Raw genomic sequence first — 19,665 nt, 5'->3', positions numbered from 1 at the left:
CCACCAGTGTCAGTTGGGAAAAAAACTTTTAAAATATATAAGTGAAATTAACCCAATAATTATGTATTATTATATATTTGCTCAAAAGAGATTGTGCAAAGAATAAACACAATTTAGAAAGGCCCACAATTGCACACTGTCAGTTTCATAATCAAACCATTAAAAATGGATTCCGTCGTGATTGGCAGCGATTGAAGTAGTGAAGTGAAGCGATTGCTGGCTGAGTCACAAGAGACGGTGAGGAGAGAAAATCAAATCTAAAGATCTCTTATGATTGTCAGGAGTAAGAAAATCAGGATGTGAAATTCAGGACATTCAAGTCAAGACATCATCATCAAAATGTCAGATTCTTTTTTCTTTTTTGTATTAATGTAGGAAGGAAATATTGATAAAATACAGTATTTTGTCAAGTGCCTTATAACAATATTTTGGGTTATTCTTTCATTTGCCTGTGGATACAAATATACTGTATATTGTCCTTTAAAAACACTCATGAGCACTAATTTACTGTTATTCTGTAATGCCATACTTATTACAGAAAAGTACCAACTGAATAGATGTTTACACATATATGATACCAAATTGACAATGGCGTAAAATAAATACAATGCGCCTTTCAAATATAAGTCCTGTATAATTTTTTATCTCTGCTGTATTACTGATTACTTGGTCTATAAAACCACAAGTGATGATTGTGTTGTGAGATGGCTTCTTTTTTTTATTATAGAGAAAAGCATCTGGAATGGAAACTGTGCACTTTGACAATGTAACACTTGATATTAGCCACTGTTGATGAATTGATTTTCTGGAGTGTTGTGCTGGGCGCACAAATGTACTAAAATACATTTATTGTATTGCCAAAACATAGACCTATGCTGTGCATAAACTAAGAATAAAGAACAAAACAGAATTTATAACAACAAATCTAAAGAAAAAGGGTATTTACCTAGAAATTGTTGACATGCTTTATGATCCGAACCAATAAAAATAGGCCCACAACACTTTGGGCAGCGACCGTAAGTTTGGGAACGAACCCCTTCAGTATTTGTGTTAGGCGATTTATTTGATTGTCTTTCCCCACACTCTGGGTTCTGTTCCCACAAGTAGAAACCACTTGGGACACAACGCTCAGGCACGCTCGTGGTAAAAAAAAGCCTGACTTGCCATTGACCCAACAGTAAATCGGATACGGTATACAGTCTCCCTAAAAGCTGGCTGATTTCAACGAGACAAGAAATTGGGTGAACGAGGGTGTTTTGCCGAAAGCATGTCACAAACGTTGGTGAGAACACCTGCGGTAACAAAATAAAACAGGGACGTCACATTTTAAAATAAAAGACCATTTATTGACTTTACTGATGGGAATCTGGTAAAAAAATCTGATGTAATAATTTAAACACTGTATAAATAAAGCATCTGGTGGGAAAAAGAAAACATTCCTGTCAGATTGTTCGGTTTAACTAAAAAGATGGTTAAACATTTTATTTGCATTTCAGCCCTTTATTTTTATTGACAAGATTCTTAGATTCTTATTTTTTTTCGCTCCCTAATGTGTTAGTCGGCTGGCAGTCCTGACGACAAGCTTGCTAAGGATGTGTTTAAAAATGTGATGCACGTTCACACAAGTTCAACACAGCAAAAGTAATGTGTAATGCAACAGTAGGGCTCAGAATTACCAATCAGTGATGACAAAGTGCTATGATTTGCACGTTTTGGGATTTTGTGTGTACTGTATAAAGTAAGGCAGCACGGTGGAAACTGGTTAGCACATCTGCCTCACAGTTGAGGGTTAAAATCCCGGCCCCGCCTGTGTGGAGTTTGCATGTTCTCCCCGTCCCTGCGTGGGTTTTCTCAGGGCACTCCGGTTTCCTCCCACATCCCAATAAAATGCATGGTAGGTTGATTGAAGACTCTAAATTGCCTTGTGGTGTGAATGTGTGCGCGAATGGTTGTTTGTTTATATGTGCCCTGCAATTGGCTGGCGACCAGTTCAGGGTGTACCCCGCCTCTCGCCCGAAGATAGCTGGGATAGGCTCCAGCAAGCTCGCGACCCTTGTGAGGATAAAGCAGTACAGAAAATGGATGGATGGATGGATAAAGTGAAGCGGCACGGTGGACGACTGGTTAGAGCGTCTGCCTCACAGTTCTGAGGGCCGGGGTTCACTCCCCGGCCCCGCTTGTGTGGAGTTTGCATGTTCTCCCTGTGCCTGCGTGGTATTGAACACTCTAAACTACCCGTAGGTGTGAATGGGAGTGAGGATGGTTGTTTGCTTTTATGTGCCCTGCGATTGGCTGGCGACTAGTTCAAGGTGTACCCCGCCTCCTGCCCAATGATAGCTGGGATAGGCCCCAGCGCTCCCGCGACCCTTGTGAGGATAAGTGGCTCAGATAATGGATGGATGGATGTATAAAGTAACTGCATTTATAGTTTTATCTTTGTTATTTGTCAATTCATAATCGACTTGTTTCCGCCTTTGGGTGTGTGATCATTGATGTGATTCTTGATGGAGAACGTAGCTAGAAATCATATATTACCAAATTGAAACATTTATGAAAACTCTCCAGCCACTTATTACGTCTACATTTCCTTGTTAAAACTGTTAGTTGACACTGACAAAATGATCAAAATAATGTACTGTGTATGGATCTATTTCAGAACTGTATGAGACATCTGTATGTTGTGTGTGTGTGTGTGTGTGTGCACGCTTGTGTGTTTGCAGAATGTATGCATAGTCAATGTTCAATCCACTTCTGTGAGGCCGCAGGGTCTGAGGAATTCCTGCCCTCGCTCATGAATCCATTTGTTGGATACTGGAAAAACAACAAAAATAGGATCAAGAATGATGATTTATAAACTGTACAGTAGATATGAAAACTCTACCCCCCCCGGTTGAAATGCCAGGTTTTTGTGAAATTAAAAATGAGACCAAGACAAATTATCACTTTTTCCACTATTACCAAAACATGTACAACTCCGTTGAAGAAAAAAGGCATCTTTTAGAAAAGGGAAGTAAAAAACAAACAACCTAAAAAATGCGGTTGCACAAGTGTGCACACCTGCGTAATAATTGGGGATGCGGTTGTATTCAGAATTCACCAACCACATTTGAAATCATGTGAAATGGAAGTTCACACACAATTACCCCCATTTCAAGTACCTCTGATTATCCCCAGATAAAGTGCAGCCGTTCTAGTAGGCATTTCCTGACGTTGTTGTAATGTCACCTTACAGCACAAACCATGGTGTGCAGAGATCTTCCACAGCATCAGAGGAACCTAGCTGCTCACATGAATCAGTCAGTTAAAAGAGGGTGTGCACACTTGTGCAACCACCACTTCCCTTCCCTAAAATATTGAAAAATTGAGTTATACTGGTTATAGGTCGCATTAATTATAGAAAAAAAAATATTTGAAAAGATTAAGGCGGCACGGTGGCCGATTGGTTAGAGCGTCAGCCTCACAGTCCTGAGGACCCAGGTTCAATCCCCGGCCCCGCCTGTGTGGAGTTTGCATGTTCTCCCCGTGCCTGCGTGGGTTTTCTCCGGGCACTCCGGTTTCCTCCCACATCCCAAAAACATGGAAACTTTTTACTTTACCCCATTTACTTCCTACTAAGACAGGACAGGCTGCATGTCTTGTCCTGTAGTCTCCTTCTCCGCTTTTGAAAAGGTTATACCAGAACACCGCTGTCCCCTGTAATGCAATAAGACCAGTGAACACATTGGTGGGAACATTCAGTGTGCTTGAAACAAAAATAAGATCTGACAAAGATCACGCATTTAAACATGAGCGGGTGGGAATTGAGAGTTAATGACCCGGTTGCTCTTCAGGCAGTCATAGCCTGGAATTGTACTGCTTTTTGTCGTACTGGAAGAGCATAAAACACTTCAACTTCTGCAAGTAAAATGAGACAGTTGAGAAGAGGTCCAAATATTGCCTCCCAAATATATATATGAAAAAAAAAAAAATCAAATCTACTGATTTTCATTCCTTTCATTCCAAATAAGACTTTTTTTAAATAATAAAATACAGTCCAAATAACTTGTGCATGCATAATTGTTATATTTAGAATATGTCAAAAAATTGTCATGAAGTTTTGACATGATATTAAGGTAGTTATTCTATTCATATTTTTTTATGAATAAATGAATCTGTTTCAAGTGACCTAAAATTATTTTTATGTTTATTACCAATGCATTACATTTTTACATAGTCCTCGTAAAATACTGTGAGATTAGGTTTACATATTAATCATTGTTACCCACCTTTACACACACTCAAAGACCCCCTAAAAAAATCTAATAGAATTGTATTTATTACCTTTTTGGGCTGGATTACAGCCCCAAAATCAGGGAAGACTGTGGCACCTCCTGCCTCAACATCACTCATCTGGGCAGGAAAAAAATATATATATATAAATAAATTGAATATATGATTAAAAACAAATAAATGCTTGTGAGAAATATACATATCAACTAAACGCATTTTAATTTTCAACGTAACTCTGAACACCAGGGGCCTCATGTACAAAGACTTACGTGGATTTCCTACTGAAACATGGCGTACGCTCAAATCCAGAAAACGTCGTACGCACAAAAATATCCATATGAATCGGTGTGTACGCATGAATCCAAGCACATTTCCTTCGTACATTCCAATCAACGTGGAAATGAACACACATGTTGCAATAGCTTATGCTTCCCTGTCCACGCCCACATTTAAATATCCATTCATCCATCCATTTTCTGAGCCGCTTCTCCTCACTAGGGTCGCGGGCGTGCTGGAGCCTATCCCAGCTGTCATCTGGCAGGAGGCGGGGTACACCCTGAACTGGTTGCCAGCCAATCGCAGGGCACATACAAACAAACAACCATTCGCACTCACATTCACACCTACGGGCAATTTAGAGTCTCCAATTCATGCATGTTTTTGGGATGTGGGAGGAAACCGGAGTGCCCGGAGAAAACCCACGCAGGCACGGGGAGAACATGCAAACTTCACACAGGCGGGGCCGGGGATTGAACCCCGGTCCTCAGAACTGTGAGGCTGACGCTCTAACCAGTCGTCCACCGTGCCGGTACATTTTAATATGAAAATCATATTTAAATGAACCCTGCACCTGAGATCCCGATCTCTGCATGATCAGAAAAAAAGGACAATGACCAAGGTAATGAAGACAAATCTTTTTTCTGAATGTGAAGTTGTTCAATGAAGTGGAGGTGCGCAAGGAAATCCTCTTTGGCACGCTGACACGTGAAAGAAGAGTGAATGGGACAGCGTGTGCGGCTGTCAATGCTGTAGGGTCTGAACAGCGCATGCACACTGAACTAAAAAAGAAGTGGTCAGACATTAAGGTGGATGTGAAGCGGAGGACAGCTGCCCACCGCCAAAGTGTGGCCAAAACGGAAGAACCGGTGCGGAGGGCCTCACCCCGTTCGAGGAGAGAATCGCTGCGATAATGGGTGACACTACTCTTTCGGGTGGTGGGAGCACATGTGGCTGACTCTGATCACCCCACAAGGTTATTACCATGTATTTTTATAACTCAAAACAAATGTGTGCCTACAGTAACCTACACTTAGCCCTGTGAGATAAAGGTTCATGCGTAAATGTTGTATGTATGGTATTTGTAATAAATCTTTTGAATTCAAATAGCACATCAGCATAGAGAGAGCGAGAGAGAGAGAGAGAGAGACAGAGAGAGAGAGAGAGAGAGAGAGAGAGAGAGAGAGACGGCACGGTTCACCGGGGTACACCCTGAACCTGGCAGACGCACTAACCAGTCGTCCACCGTGCCGCCTAGTTATTATTGTAATAAATGCAATTCTTTCTGCAAAGTTTTGATGCTTCTTGCAAAAAAAGGCACTTGTGTCATTGTGATGACGTACCTCAATACAAAACAACAACAACTAAGCATATCATGCAACACTGTGAAAAATGAACCCTAATCAATTTCTTACTGCTCACTGCAAAGTAATATCCCAATAAGGACGGGCATTGTCTATCAGCATATTAATGGGGGGGTGGGGTTGCCAACAAACTCTTCACAATAAGTACGGGAAGTGAGTGACGGGATGACATACAGTACTTCTTGACAATTTGGCATTTCTTAGGAGGTGTATCCTGCATTTTTTTATTGATTAATTATTAGTTATTTGCTATGTCAATTAGTCAATCAATTCAAGTCCAAGATTGAAGCAGAGTTCAGGCACGTGCCCACAAAGCCTATGACAGACGGAGCATAAGGCGACAGCCTCCACAACTTCCCCCTCAATCAGCGGCGACTGGATGCACGTACTTACATAGTTCAAAAAAGTGGCCACACGATTTCCAGTGCCTAATCTTTTGAAAGCATCAGGCTCATCTTTCTACAAAGATAAAATTCAAGGGTAAAATACACAATGAAGACAGTGCACCCGTACTTACGTAATTTAGGAACGTGGCAAGCCTATTTCCATCGACCTTGAGGTTGCTGTCAAAAGGACGCTGCAACAGATGTTTATAACTTTAACATATCACCAAGACTAACACCAGGAGCCCGTCGCAATGGGCAGCGACTGCACTGAAATGCAATTAGTCTTAAAACAAAGTTCATCACTGTTTTTAAGCAACAATGCTTTCATATGCGGGAAATCTCATGCATGGAACATTGTCCAAAACAGGTTCTACATTACATGAGGTTGTCCTGACATGACCGGCTGTGATTTATACAAAATCCTCCTTCATTGTGTAGCACAAGTCCAAACATCTGCGCAAAGCACATACAGCCAGATCACAAGTACATCATGCACGCCAGATACAACACACACAAGACAAAGAGCAAACATTGACTCATAGCATTGAGTTTCAACACACACACCATTATGCATATACACGTGAACGCACGCACGCACACGCACACACCCACACGAACTCACCCTGGAAAAGTCAAAATGTGGCTCATACTGTCCTCCAACACCATAGTTAGCAACCTGGTGAGCCATTAAAAAAGATAACTTAGGCATCAAAACAAATAAAACATGTACAGTGAACCCCTGCATATTCCCGATTCAGAATTTACGAATTTGCAGATTTTGATTTTAAACCCTCCTCTGTGAAAATCCTGTATATTTGCTGATTTTGTTAACGCCAACGCAATTAAAGTATCACTTTGATGCTATCTGGTGTAATACATTGAGAGTGTTATTTTCATCTGCATTTGAGAGGTTCTGCTTTTTTGTTGTTGTTGTTGTCCTTGAATGCACACCGTGCTCAGCCAAAAGTGAAACTGGAATATGCTGCTTTATTCTGTGATTTAATCAGCATATGCTGTTGTAATTTGCCTGTATTCTCTAACATTTATCATTGTGTGGAAATGCCAGGTGAGTTTAATGACTTCATCCCATTTGTGTCAAGTGTAAGTGTTCAAATTTGTTTGTCTCTGTGCGATGTATGTCAGTTTGTGTTAGCGTATTATGTAGGTTAGTATGCTAGCTAATATTATTGATGATTCTCAAGTAAAGGTGGTTCACTTCTGTTGAATAACTATAACAGTCATTTATGTAACAATTGTGTCCATGCTAGATGACATGGTGTTGATACGTTATGATTCTTTCCATTTTAGGTGCTTTGGCGCCATCTTGTGATATCTACACGCAATTACAAACCCCTTTTGCGAGGGTGCCATTTATTCGGATTTTCTCGGCAGAGCTCGGTCCACAGCCCCCGCTAATAGCTAAGATTCCCCGTATCTACGTCACATTGTAATACCTATTTCAAATCTAGCAAGGTCTCCTTTAAGTCCAATGCTGTCTAATTGTGAGGAATACAAATAAGATCAAGACCAATCATTGCATAATCCTAAAATAACTAAATCGACTGGTCTCATTTGGTTCATTGCTCGGTTTGCTTAAATCGGACAGTTAACTGAATTATTGCTGTTCACAGTAACTGAATTGCTAACATGTCCTTATTATAAGATGTCTGCATATACGCACTGTTAGCATTAATGCAACTTTATTCAACTGTTCACACCAGTGATCTGAACATGTTCTCACCATAATTCAATAGAACAATAAAAAAATTATAATTCTGCATGCTGCTTTGAAAACAGTCTTCAAAATAAATATATATAGTCTATAACTAGTTATATTTTTACTGGGTCGTATCAATATTTCATCAAATTCCCAAATTAAAAAACCTACCAAATTATCGTGAGAACAGGTTGTCGTTGTTGGCTTTGTCAGGTATCGGTTTCAAAGACTTCCATAGTGTATACGTTATGAACCCGTATTATTATACAGTATTTCCATGTGTTTAAACATTACCTGTAGTAACTCTGCTGTGTCTACAGTTAGGCCTGTGATGTCCTGTATTCTCTGATTGACTCTGGCAATGACCGGGCCATCTTCTTCTTCTAACCAGGCACTGATTAAATGTAAACATAGTGTATTTAGCGAAGTTAAAGCACGGGCTGCAAATTCAGCCTCTTCAAACCATTTATGATCTGGGAGGGTTAATGTTAACGTTTTCACCTGATTGAAGCCTAAAGGAAATTAGCTTAAATAAGCTGTTTTTCATTTCCTCTAATGTAGTCATTGTTCACACACAATGTGCAGTAGGTGGCAGTAAAGAGCAAAGAGAGCGCTCAAAGGGAAGCAAAGGGACACAGTTTGTCATTACTCAGTACAGTCACGCATGTGTTCAATCAATCACCTTTTTGATACTCTGTAGTTAGCAGTGGTCAACACTCCTGTTTTGGGGTCTCGGACTGTAGCTCTGGCAAGCTTAAAGAAAAGAAAAAAAAGAAAAAATATATGTGAATTTATACGGCCTTGAACATATTTTTCATAGCAGAGTGAGCTGGTTGTTTTTTTGGAGGTGGGGCTAATGTTAATGTAGTTTTCGTTGTCTCACCCTAGGTTTGGCCATTTCTTTAATCTTTTCAATCTCATAGTCAGACAGGGCTTCCAGGTAGCGCACAATGTGCGGGCTGTCCCACTCGTCCTCCTCCTTCATGGGCTTCAGCAGAAGACGAGGATTTCTGCTTCCATCCTGATAGTGGCAGAACAAACGGCTGCGCCTTGCTTCGGTCTGATGAAATTTTATCATCAAAAGATAGCAATCAATACATGTGATGCGTATACAAATCCCCCCATCGTGAATATTGGTGTATTATTGTCCGCAAATGTTGACAACCTTTAGGATACATTATTCCCAAGTAATGGTACTGTCCAAATACACATCTAAATGTGCAGATTTATGATGTTACCCCACTTGCAAAGATATTTAACTGTGTTAACCTTTTAAAAATACCACATTTCCTCATATAGAGGCAGGCGCCATTTATTTACTCAACTGTAGACAGTATAAGGCCTCTATTAAGGGAAATGCCTTTGGGGAAGGCTTTTATTATACAAAACCAATCGTAGATATATATATTTTGAAAAAGTTTCAATAAATATTGAATTAAAAATATATATATATTAGCTGGAGCCTATCCCAGCTATCTTCGGGCGAGAGGCAGGGTACACCCTGAACTGGTCGCCAGCCAATCGCAGATATATTAAAATATATTTATTACAATAGGTATGTACTAATTTGTGTTTTTATTATTATTTTTAGTGATCAATGTTGAGATGTTCATCAGCTTGTAGTCCGAAATGTTCTACAACACCAGCAGCAGCACATTCGCTAAACTCATGCAGAAACTTCAGGTTTACAGATGAAATACCTGCTCAACATGTGGTGAGGGAACGACTACTACTCTACTGAGCGGATCTAAATTAATTTATAGCACCACTATAGATGTACAAAACAAAAAAAAAATTCAAATTAAAGTTGGATATATTTTTAGGCCCACAGGAAATTTTTAAATGTTTTGAAATTTGATGACCCTGATGAATGACCTCTCTTTTTCAGTCTTTGATATTCATGATTTGGCATTGTTATATTCTGTCCTCCTTTTGGAGACATTGAGAAAATGTTTAAGGAAATGGATTTACATCGAAAATTAGATACTTGGGGATTTTACAAACTACAGTGTTGCTGTGAATATAATTATACTACTATGAAAACTATTTCTTTTTATAGCTACAAATAAATGGTATCTTAAACTTTAAAACTTATATGAGGCGATACAGAACATTGAAGGTGTACATGGTTGAAACAAAATATGAAGTTAAAAATAATAAAACAAGATAGAAAGTTCTTCATAAATGTTAATGTCCATATGAAGAATAGTATGAAGATCGTGAGTTTTGATCTTGATTAAGATATTTGCAAAATGCAGTTTTTGTGCATTTGTTGTTATCTTTCATTTTGTGCATTGTGGTTGTTTTTGTTTTATCCTTTATTTGTTGTATTGCTATTTGTTTGAATGTCATTATCTTTGTCTTATGTAGCAACATGTTAATGTCTGTAATAAATTATTGAGGCGATAAAAAAATAGTCTACACATGGTGGTATCTGTTATAGGTACAGTCATGGCAACCCTTTATGGCGCCCCCTGTTGTTTTTTCTTGAAGAGAAAACAGGGAGGTGTCTATTAGAGACTGACATTTTTTTGGGATTCCCACCAAGTAAATTTCACCATCAATCAGGGGATTGGGCAGGAGCGGGAGCGAAGGTCAGCGGGTGCGGGAACTATGAAAACAAAGTTACGGGAGCGGAAACCATAATGGCGGGAATTGATGGGAGTGGAAACCATGATGGGGGTGAAACCATGATACAGTTATATATTTTTTTTTTTTCATTAAATCGAAACTTGAACATTTCCCTTCAGCATCGAGCTAAACATTCCTAAACTAAGGGACTAAGACTGCTTTTGTTGTTAACTTATGTTTTGTTTCTTGATCATTCCGGTAATTCAATATATTTATAACGGTAACTCAGGCTGCATATTACTAAGTGCTGCATATTTTATACCGAAGAAGAAAAACGGAGCAGGGTCAACTTTGAGTAAAAACAAAAAAATTAAAGGGGGGAAATAATGGGAATGGGATTCTGTAAAATTTTGGTTCAGGATTGGGATCAATCTCTTTGGGAGTGGGATTTTTTTTTTTTTTTTAAACTCAGCATGGGGCGAAATTTTTTTAAACACTCAGGATTTGGTGGGATTTTTTTTTCTTTTAACACTCAGGATTGGGAAGGAGCGGGATTTTTTTTATTAACACTCACTTGGGATTTGAGGGAGTGGGAGTCAACATCCACTTCCGTGTGAGCCTCTAGTGTCTATCAGGGGTGCACGCATTTATCAATTCAAGTGGCTGTTGTGACTGTCAATTAATTGGGGCACAGCAGCTGTACATTGGTGGCCACTATTTGAGGAAGAAAAAACTGTATCACTAAAGCATCCTTCAAGGAGACCACATACTGTACTTTGTCGTTGAGAAGGCGCTCCCTTGGGATTTGTTTGGACAATTTAATGGCATTAACTTTATAAATATTTTCTAACCAATATTCACATAATTTCTATTTGAGTTTACCATGAAGTTCTTTGTGTTGCTGAAACAATGCAAAGCCCCCCATAAAAGGACTGATAAAGGATGTTGCATGTATTTTTTTCTCATCCCATCTCACCATTCTGACCCCCTCCCCTCTGCATAGGGCCTCATAGATTTCTCTTTCTGGCAGGTGGTCTCGGGGTCTGACATAGGTTCCCAGCTGGATGGGCTCCTCTGAGGCAGGCTGATTTGTCTGCTCCTCCTCCTGCCGCTCCTCTTTCTGCTCTTTGAGTAGCAACTTCTCAAAATACCGCAGGTTTCCTCCTGCCCTCTGGTGGCTCGGCTCTGTACGCACAAGGTAATCGGACTTGTGAATGGCCTCCTAAAACTATGAGAGTGATTACCAACCACAGTGCTGGCACATTAGTGTGTTGTGAGAGATCAGCAGGTGTGCTGTGGGAAAATTGTCCAATTTCACTTACTTCGTAGGAAAGTTATTATTTATTCACGACGTTGTGTATCTTTAGTCAGAGGCCCAAATTTCACACTGGCTAGGTAAATTTGTGTATCATTATTTCAGTACATATATAACTTTTGTGACATTTTTGTTTGGTGGTTTTCCGCGAGATTGATCACCTAAGGTTGGGAAACACTGCAATATCGATGTCATCCTGAATGCAACTACTTATTAACATGTCCTTTCATATTTTATTGAATTTCTTCAGTTCTTATATGCTTAATCAGAATATCCTGATTTATGTTACTATATATGAATCACAATTAATAGCTCTAAGTAAAGGTTATGAACGAAGTCTATATCATTTACTAAAAAAGTATTTTGCCTTGAAAGGTTTCTGGCAGTTTTCACCGCAGGCCTCGACAATGAGCGTTACTTAACAATTTAAAACCAAGAGCTCATTATAGGATGGGCCACACCCTGTGGTTTTGGGCTGCCCAAAATGTAATTATAGTGGAAGCAGAGGGACTGCCCCATACTCAGGACGGCATAATATTAATAGGCCAAGCTCTAAACACAACAGTCCTCCTAAAATATATTTTCTAGAGCTAGGGTGCGTGTGTGTACTGTATAATAGTTTACATTCTCAATTGTTAATGCCATTCTTTTATATCTTACCTATGGCCACCAGCCGGCGCGTCAGCTCGATGGCACGAGGCAAATCTCCCATTTGGTAAACGGAATAACTGAGGTAGTCCAAAATGGCTGCCTTGGAAACCACAGCTTCCTCGCCTGCGTCCAGCTGCTTCAAGGACTGTTGCATCCACAGCACCCCGTGGTAATAGTCTCCGTCGTTGTAAGCCGTCTTGCCCATGTCAAAGCAATCATCCACGGTCAGCATGGCATTAGAGTGCATACCTGGGGTGATATTTACACAGATTTCAGATCTAATTTTATAACAACTATGCGTTTCATTTTAAACACCTAACCTTACAACTTTATGCAGGATTCACTACTACATCTGCGCTTTGTGATATTGCTGGTCTTTCCCTTTACTGATTCATTACAGCTGCAGCTATTGAGAAAAATAAAATAAAATCTTCTTTACTCCAAACTCATTGATTACCTGGAAGCCTCCCTTTGGAAAAATCCTCTGAATCAAGATGGTAAGTGTCCTGTAGACGCATCAGTGCCTTGGCTGCACCCGTCTCATCTTCCGCATCAGGAAAATACTGTCTGTGCACAGTCATGTTGGAAATGAACCCTGGACAAAGCAGGGAGAAAACATGTTGAGTCCTGCATTGGAACAAGCTGAATTGAATTACAGCATTTACTGAGTTACACCATACTTTCTATGCCATCGTAATACTACGAACTACAACCTCCTATAAGTAATAATTTCATTCAGTAGAGTGGCAAAATTGAATGCTGCTGAGGTTGTAGATTCAGAGTTTGACCAACAAACCTCAAAAGTGTTAGGGCAAAGAGAAACTGTGTTGATGACCATAATGTGTCTGTTTAACCATAAAACTGATTATTTCTATTTCTATTATTTCCTGTGGAAAGAAATTGAAAATCAGAACAAATCAGAGCTGGACCAGTGCCCTACAACACATTGTGTTTGACCATAGAGGTTTCCCTGTATGAGTGTCATCTCGTATTGCATCGCAAGAGTACACTGTACTGGATATGCATAAATCCTATTCGTAATCCTCTTGAAGCTATTGGAGATTTCGTAATGTGGTTCCCATTTTTCTGCTGCTTACACCTATGTTTCTTTTTGTCACTTACACTTTTTCTGTCCTTCTTTGAAAGACGGTGGCCAAATATTGAGATTTAAACACAAAATACACACTTTCCCTTAGTTTAACTGTCTCACACAGATACAGAGACAAACGCACACACCAAACACAGGCAAACTGCCAGATGAGCTGCAGCCGCAGCTGACACATTACAGCTTTGGTTCCTTTCTCTACTCATCTGGGGACCAGAGATTGTTATTATTGAGCTTCCAATTCACTCAATGCATAACATATTTATACTGCACGTTGGGAGAAAAAGCAATTATTATTTTTTTTAATCTTACGGCGAACAAAGCACAAGCATATGCTGGGATTCAAAGTAACCTTGACAAAAAATATTGTCTCACTTTTGAGGTCAAACAAGTAAATGTTGACAGACAATTTGCCAATTTGCTCTTTGATCCTCTATAATAAGCGATTTCACACTTATTTTCCTACCATCTGAGGGGTTCTGCAGCACCAGGCTCTCCAGCTGAGACCACTCGGTGTTGAGTCTCTTCATGAGCTTGTAGGCATTCACCGGGTGAGCCAGGTAGCCTTCCGGGTCGGACGTGGATATTCTGGTCAGGTCATCCAGTTTTCTGGCCCAGCTTAAACCAGAGTAAAACGATAATATTACTATCAAGGATGCTTTTATAAGGTATACATAAGATTACGAATGGATGGTATATGGTAAGGTCAGGGCCATAACTATACAATAAACTTTTTTTAAAAACTCATAACATTTAAAAAATGTATTGTGTTCCACCAAAAACTGCATCATATTAATTTATCTAATCATATGCAACTACCACGGCATCACAAGCGTGAATTTTCACCATTGTCAGATGAATAAACGTATATTCTTTTGATTATACATTTTGATATTGTGACAGTAAGTTAAAAATGACTCTGGCAATTGTGATTAGGCTAATGATTTATTTGCATTTCATATTTAAGAACAGTTTGTTTCCCAACATTTAGTTAAAATGTTTAACTTTTATGTGCAGTACACTTCAATTTAATAATCATTTAAGTACAGTTTATTTTCCAGTAGTCAAGCGCAGCTTCAGCATCTCTGAATTCATCAATATTAAAAAAAAAAAAAAAAAGAATAAATAAATAATTACCCTCTCTGTCATTAATTTTATCCAAAGTGTTTCGAAATCTGACAGGCATTTGAGTCCTTGGGAGAATTGTACATATCCTCCCGCCGTGCCCCCAGCCGACCCTCCTTCTCCTTCCAAAAAACCTGCCATTTCAAAAGGGGTGTTTTGACATTTTATATCTACTGTAGTCTCACTTCACGTCCTTTGTTAATAGTTGTAATATTGTTTGTGTTGATTTTGTTAGCAGGAATCAATAAATAAGTTAAATAGTACATAATAAAAAAAATTCTTAATCATAATTATTTTGGCGATGGGTGCCTTTTTTTTTGGGCTTGAGCACCTTCCCCAAAAAATGTCTGTGCACGTGCCTGATTTTAGCGATATGTCTTGTTTTCACAGCACAAACGTGGCCGCAATAAAGACCTGCATTCCAACTGTCACCACCATGCCCTGACCTGCCGCTGCCAGCTCATCAACATTATCATCATCATTTTGTTTGCTTTATAAGGATATTTATGAATTGGGTACTGTACCTTCTGACCTCAGCCAACTTAGACTCCTCTGCTTTAATGTACTCTCTGAGGGAGCGGACCAGCTCTTTTTCTGTGTACAGGAGGTCCGTCATCTGCCCTGCAGGCATAGAGAAAACACACATCTTTCCAGCTTGGACTGAATCTCACAACAAAGTGCAGTCCGTGACCATAAGCTTTTGAGGCTTGTATGTGGTCTGGCATGCTTCATAAACAACTGCAGGCTTCTATTCATTGTGCAGAATATTTATCCTGGGACAGTGGAGTGGACAATTCCAAGGGATTGTTCAACCATGATAAATTCACTGCCAGGAAGAGGAATAACAACCTGCTTTGCTTTCTGCTTGTAAGCATCATACTGGAACTGGCCAACCAAGAAAGGAAGATACTTGCTAGTCTCAGTGCACTGTGTGATCTTTGAACCCACCTATAGAGGTGAAGATCTCTGCTTGCGCGATCCAGCAGCAGCATAGCAGAACCCAGGAGACAAGACACAGGAGCACCCTCATTTTCTCTCATTCAATAACCTACAAAGACAACATTATTGCAATATTTATTACTACTTCAAAATATATATATATTGAAAAATACATTTGTGGGAAAAAAATATTGCCGAGTTGTATATTTGTTTCTGTTATTGTATATTTTATATACTGTATATGGATTGGTGTGCTGTACTTTTCTGCTATAATGAGAGGTGATAAAGTGCTTTTCATTGTTTCTGCAACAACAATTATAAAGCCTAGTCTATAACTTTATAATGAATATATAAAAATACCAGAAGCTGTACTTCAAAACATGAAATAAAAGTGTTTAAAATTGGTCCATATTATGTTAGTTAAACTTCAAATAAAATACACTTTCATTTTAACTAAATCATAAATGGGCATTTGGGTTCAACTCATTTGGATTCTGTCATATGTTAGCATCAAACTGATGGACCAGAACTAGCTGTCACATAGTTTTAAGCTGTTGTTGTAGCCCTTGTGGATATTGAGCTGATTCCCAAAAACTTGACATGTGTTTTCCAAAAAGATTACGCATTGGTTATTCATGCATTGTGCTTTGTGGCTGGTTTGCTTGTGTATACACAGTGCTCAGACTTGTCTGAAATAAAAGCTGAACAGCACCAGTTCTGCTTGGACACAAGACCACTTTTTAAATCACTATATACTATTTATAGAACCCATAAGAGTAGCTCTCACTATTTTTTTTTTTTTTTTTTTTTAAACCATTTACGAGGAGATTTCTTCATCTTACCTAAACTAAGTACGTTCCTTTTTTGGTCCTTTTCCCAGATGTACTTTTAAGTTTGCGTTATGAATGTCACTCAAGAAGCCGGACAACTAACCCAGACCAGAACCTACTAACTCTCTTTTTATTGTGCATAGTTTGCCCTTCTCAAACACAAGAACAAAGCATTCCAGAAAAGAGTTCTGCTCTCTTTTAAACCCTAATACTAATGTTGCTTTTATGACAGATGTAAGAACAGAGCAGGATATAAGAAGTTATGGGAGGAAATGCAAAGACATTTGTGCTGTCAACTTTGCCTTAGTTTTAGAAATAATTTTTCATCGTTGCACTATATATTGTGTTTTGTCTTGATGGGTTGGAATTAAAACACATTAAACTGGACTCAGTGAATCCAATCTGGATAAAATATGTGTTTTGGGAGGGGGGAGTACTTTTTCTCAGAGGATGTTGTTTTATTCAGCTCGGGGGGAAAAAAGTGATGAGATAAGCTGAGTTAAGTGAAACAACGTGTCACTGTTACATGACCCTATTCAAATGTTGACTAAATCTTGCAACAACAAAAAAAAGGAATGAAATGTACTTTTGTGAAAGCAGACTTTTAAAACATCGTTGTGCTTTTTGCAGAGATATTTATCAGAAACTACGGTACAGTCCAAAGCCGAGCACAATTCGTTCTGTGAAGCTGGCTGACTTCAGTTGTTCTCAAAACAAATTACCATAGGAAATTATAATGTAAAGAGAATTTAATTCTTCCTGAATCATATATTGTAAATGAACTCTACTGACTATGTTTGCAGTAACATTTTACGTTCCTGTTATACAAGTGTAAAAAGGAGTTAACCACTGTATAATAAAACTAAAATAAAGTGAAACTATACTGCCTCTCGCCCCAAGTCTGCTGGGATAGGCTCCAGCTCAAACCACGAGCCAAGTGGTATAGAAAATGGATAGAAGACTCTTGACAGATACTGTACATAATGGAGAGGCAGCAGGAATATATTTGCAGAGCGATTCCGACAGCTAATAGCATTTTATGATTTTATATTCAGTGTTTTAACATTGGTTTGTGCTTGATAAAATTAATTTGTGTTCGTAATTGATATTTAATTAATTGTAGTGCTCATATGGTGCTTAGCAGCCAAACGTGTTACTTTGTCGTAATAACTTGCATTTCCGGTTAGTAATAGGCACGACACATGTGAGTTAACCATTTAGATTCTCACTGAGCTGAAGCCTCATGAGATTTGCTGACATCTTGCAAAATAGCAATTTGCACTTCAAGTTTTGCCTTTTGAGGCATATTTTTCGAGCAAACTTTGGTTGAAACTCCAAACTAGACATGGAAAAAACTGAACACTTGGCAGGATTCCACAGCATACAGTATTTATAACATCTTTACATTTGAAAATATACTAAAGCAGGATACGACAGCTGACCTTTTAGTGATCCCGGTGTTTACATAAATACATGTCATGGAGGCATTTGTTATCAGGAGAGGGGAAACATGTGGAGATGAACACCAAGGCAGAGTTTTTAGAGCCTGCCAAATTGCTTTTAGTGGTATGTAAACACTGAGGATTATTTATTAAACGGCCCCAAGTCTAAGAAATATTAGGTAGTTGTGCACTGCCGTAAAATTTACAGAACCCCTACAAAGAGACACAAGACAGTACCTTGGGCACTATTTTATTTTATTTTTTGCATTTAATTACAAGTAAGTATAATATATACAGCATATACTACATATTATTTTAAAATCATATTAAACGCATGATGTGTTCAAAACATTTAAGTTAAAATTTCAAAACAATATGAAATTAACAATGAGCAATTTGCTTTCGAGTGATAAAAGATCCTCCCCATGTGACGTCACCACGATAGTAGTTTCTCGACGACAGAGTCCCAACGCTGCAGCTTGTTTGCGTCGCGTGAGTTAAAAAATATAATTTTAAAAAATAATCAAAAACAAGAAAAGATATAATATTTGGTGACAACAGCAGATTTTGTGCTCTCAAAATGTGTTAATGTTTCAAGACGTGGTCTTGACAAAAGCCGCTTGTATTTGTTTTGCTCTGGCGCAAAGTAAGTCGTTCAACTTTCTCCTTTGCGGTGTAAAACATGTCAACGAGATCCCCAGTGGACGAAGCAAACCAACATTGCGGAAACCAATATGCAGGTGGATCACACAAGTCCATGTTATTCTATATTCTTGCTACGACATGTCACGAACTCCTGTTCCCAGGCTTGTAAGACCCCGAGTTGGACCCCGTAGTCGCGAAACCGTGCCAGCATGTTCGCCATGAAAATGAGACGAAACACAGAAATTCAAAGAGTAGCTCATGGGGACATTTGGTGATTCTAATCGGTATGGTCTTACCGTCGTCTCTCGGGGTTCCAAAATGGGCGTCACGCTGTGAAACGTGAATAGTTAGCACCCAGGAGTGAAGGGGGTGCGAGAGTGTGTCGCTGCCACGTACAGATTCAGACCCTCCTGGAAGAAGCCGTAATACACGTAACATCTGCGCAACAATATCGGGGTTTGGAATTTGGCTGGGTTGCATTTGTGCTACCTCGGAAATATCAGAGTCTACCAATGACCTTTGGGGCACCTCTCATCTGCTCTCCCTCTGTCAGAAATGGAAAAAAATAGTCTGTAACGTGTGTACTGTCATAAGCATGTTGTGCAAACAAGTTATGCTTTTTTTTGTGTTGTGTTATATTATTACCATAATTTTAAGTTTTAATAGTACAGGTTTCATTTTTACATTTATGTATCATTATGTGTGGGATTGATTGATTGATTGATTGATTGATTGATTCTGCCTGTGAGGGTGAAGGACATTAAATAGCAAATTAAATCTTCCTCCCAGTCAAGAGGTCGCAAGTTCAAATCTCAACTGTGACCCTCCTGTGTGGTATATCCATGTCCTCCCCATGCTTTGCATGGGTCTTCTCCATGTATCATCATCAGGTTTCTGTCTAACTTGTCCAAAGGCGTGAATGTTTTTTTTTTCAACTCAACTTTATTTCTCAAGCAATTTCACAACAACTGCAGCTGTAACAAAAGTGCTGTACATAAAACATAAAAGACAATAATTTCAATAATAACAA

The 19,665-nt window shown here is 39.0% G+C and overlaps 1 protein-coding gene across 9 annotated transcripts; it reads right to left on the bottom strand.

The window, feature by feature from the left end:
• Positions 1-1,319: 1,319 nt before the first annotated feature.
• Positions 1,320-19,042, bottom strand: LOC133415990 (prolyl 4-hydroxylase subunit alpha-2-like). 9 transcript variants are annotated; one of them, XM_061702581.1, is made up of 16 exons: positions 18,932-19,042; positions 15,728-15,827; positions 15,304-15,400; positions 14,121-14,272; positions 13,007-13,144; positions 12,559-12,798; positions 11,560-11,768; positions 8,896-9,072; positions 8,695-8,765; positions 8,307-8,406; positions 6,918-6,971; positions 6,427-6,486; positions 6,303-6,368; positions 4,321-4,389; positions 3,597-3,693; positions 1,320-2,811 (listed from the first exon to the last, which is right to left on the bottom strand). In XM_061702581.1, the coding sequence occupies exons 2-16, from the start codon at positions 15,807-15,809 to the stop codon at positions 2,741-2,743; spliced, it is 1,683 nt and encodes a 560-aa protein (XP_061558565.1). In that variant the 5' UTR covers positions 15,810-15,827; positions 18,932-19,042; the 3' UTR covers positions 1,320-2,740. The 9 variants fall into 9 exon arrangements, 8 of the variants coding, with proteins under 8 accessions (XP_061558565.1, XP_061558557.1, XP_061558558.1 ...); XM_061702573.1 differs by lacking the exon at positions 6,427-6,486; XM_061702574.1 differs by lacking the exons at positions 3,597-3,693; positions 4,321-4,389; positions 6,427-6,486.
• Positions 19,043-19,665: the final 623 nt, after the last annotated feature.

This window comes from Phycodurus eques, chromosome 17 (genome assembly GCF_024500275.1).
Source record: "Phycodurus eques isolate BA_2022a chromosome 17, UOR_Pequ_1.1, whole genome shotgun sequence".
In the NCBI taxonomy this organism is placed as follows: domain Eukaryota; kingdom Metazoa; phylum Chordata; class Actinopteri; order Syngnathiformes; family Syngnathidae; genus Phycodurus; species Phycodurus eques.
This window is presented reverse-complemented; position numbering and strand designations above follow the sequence as displayed.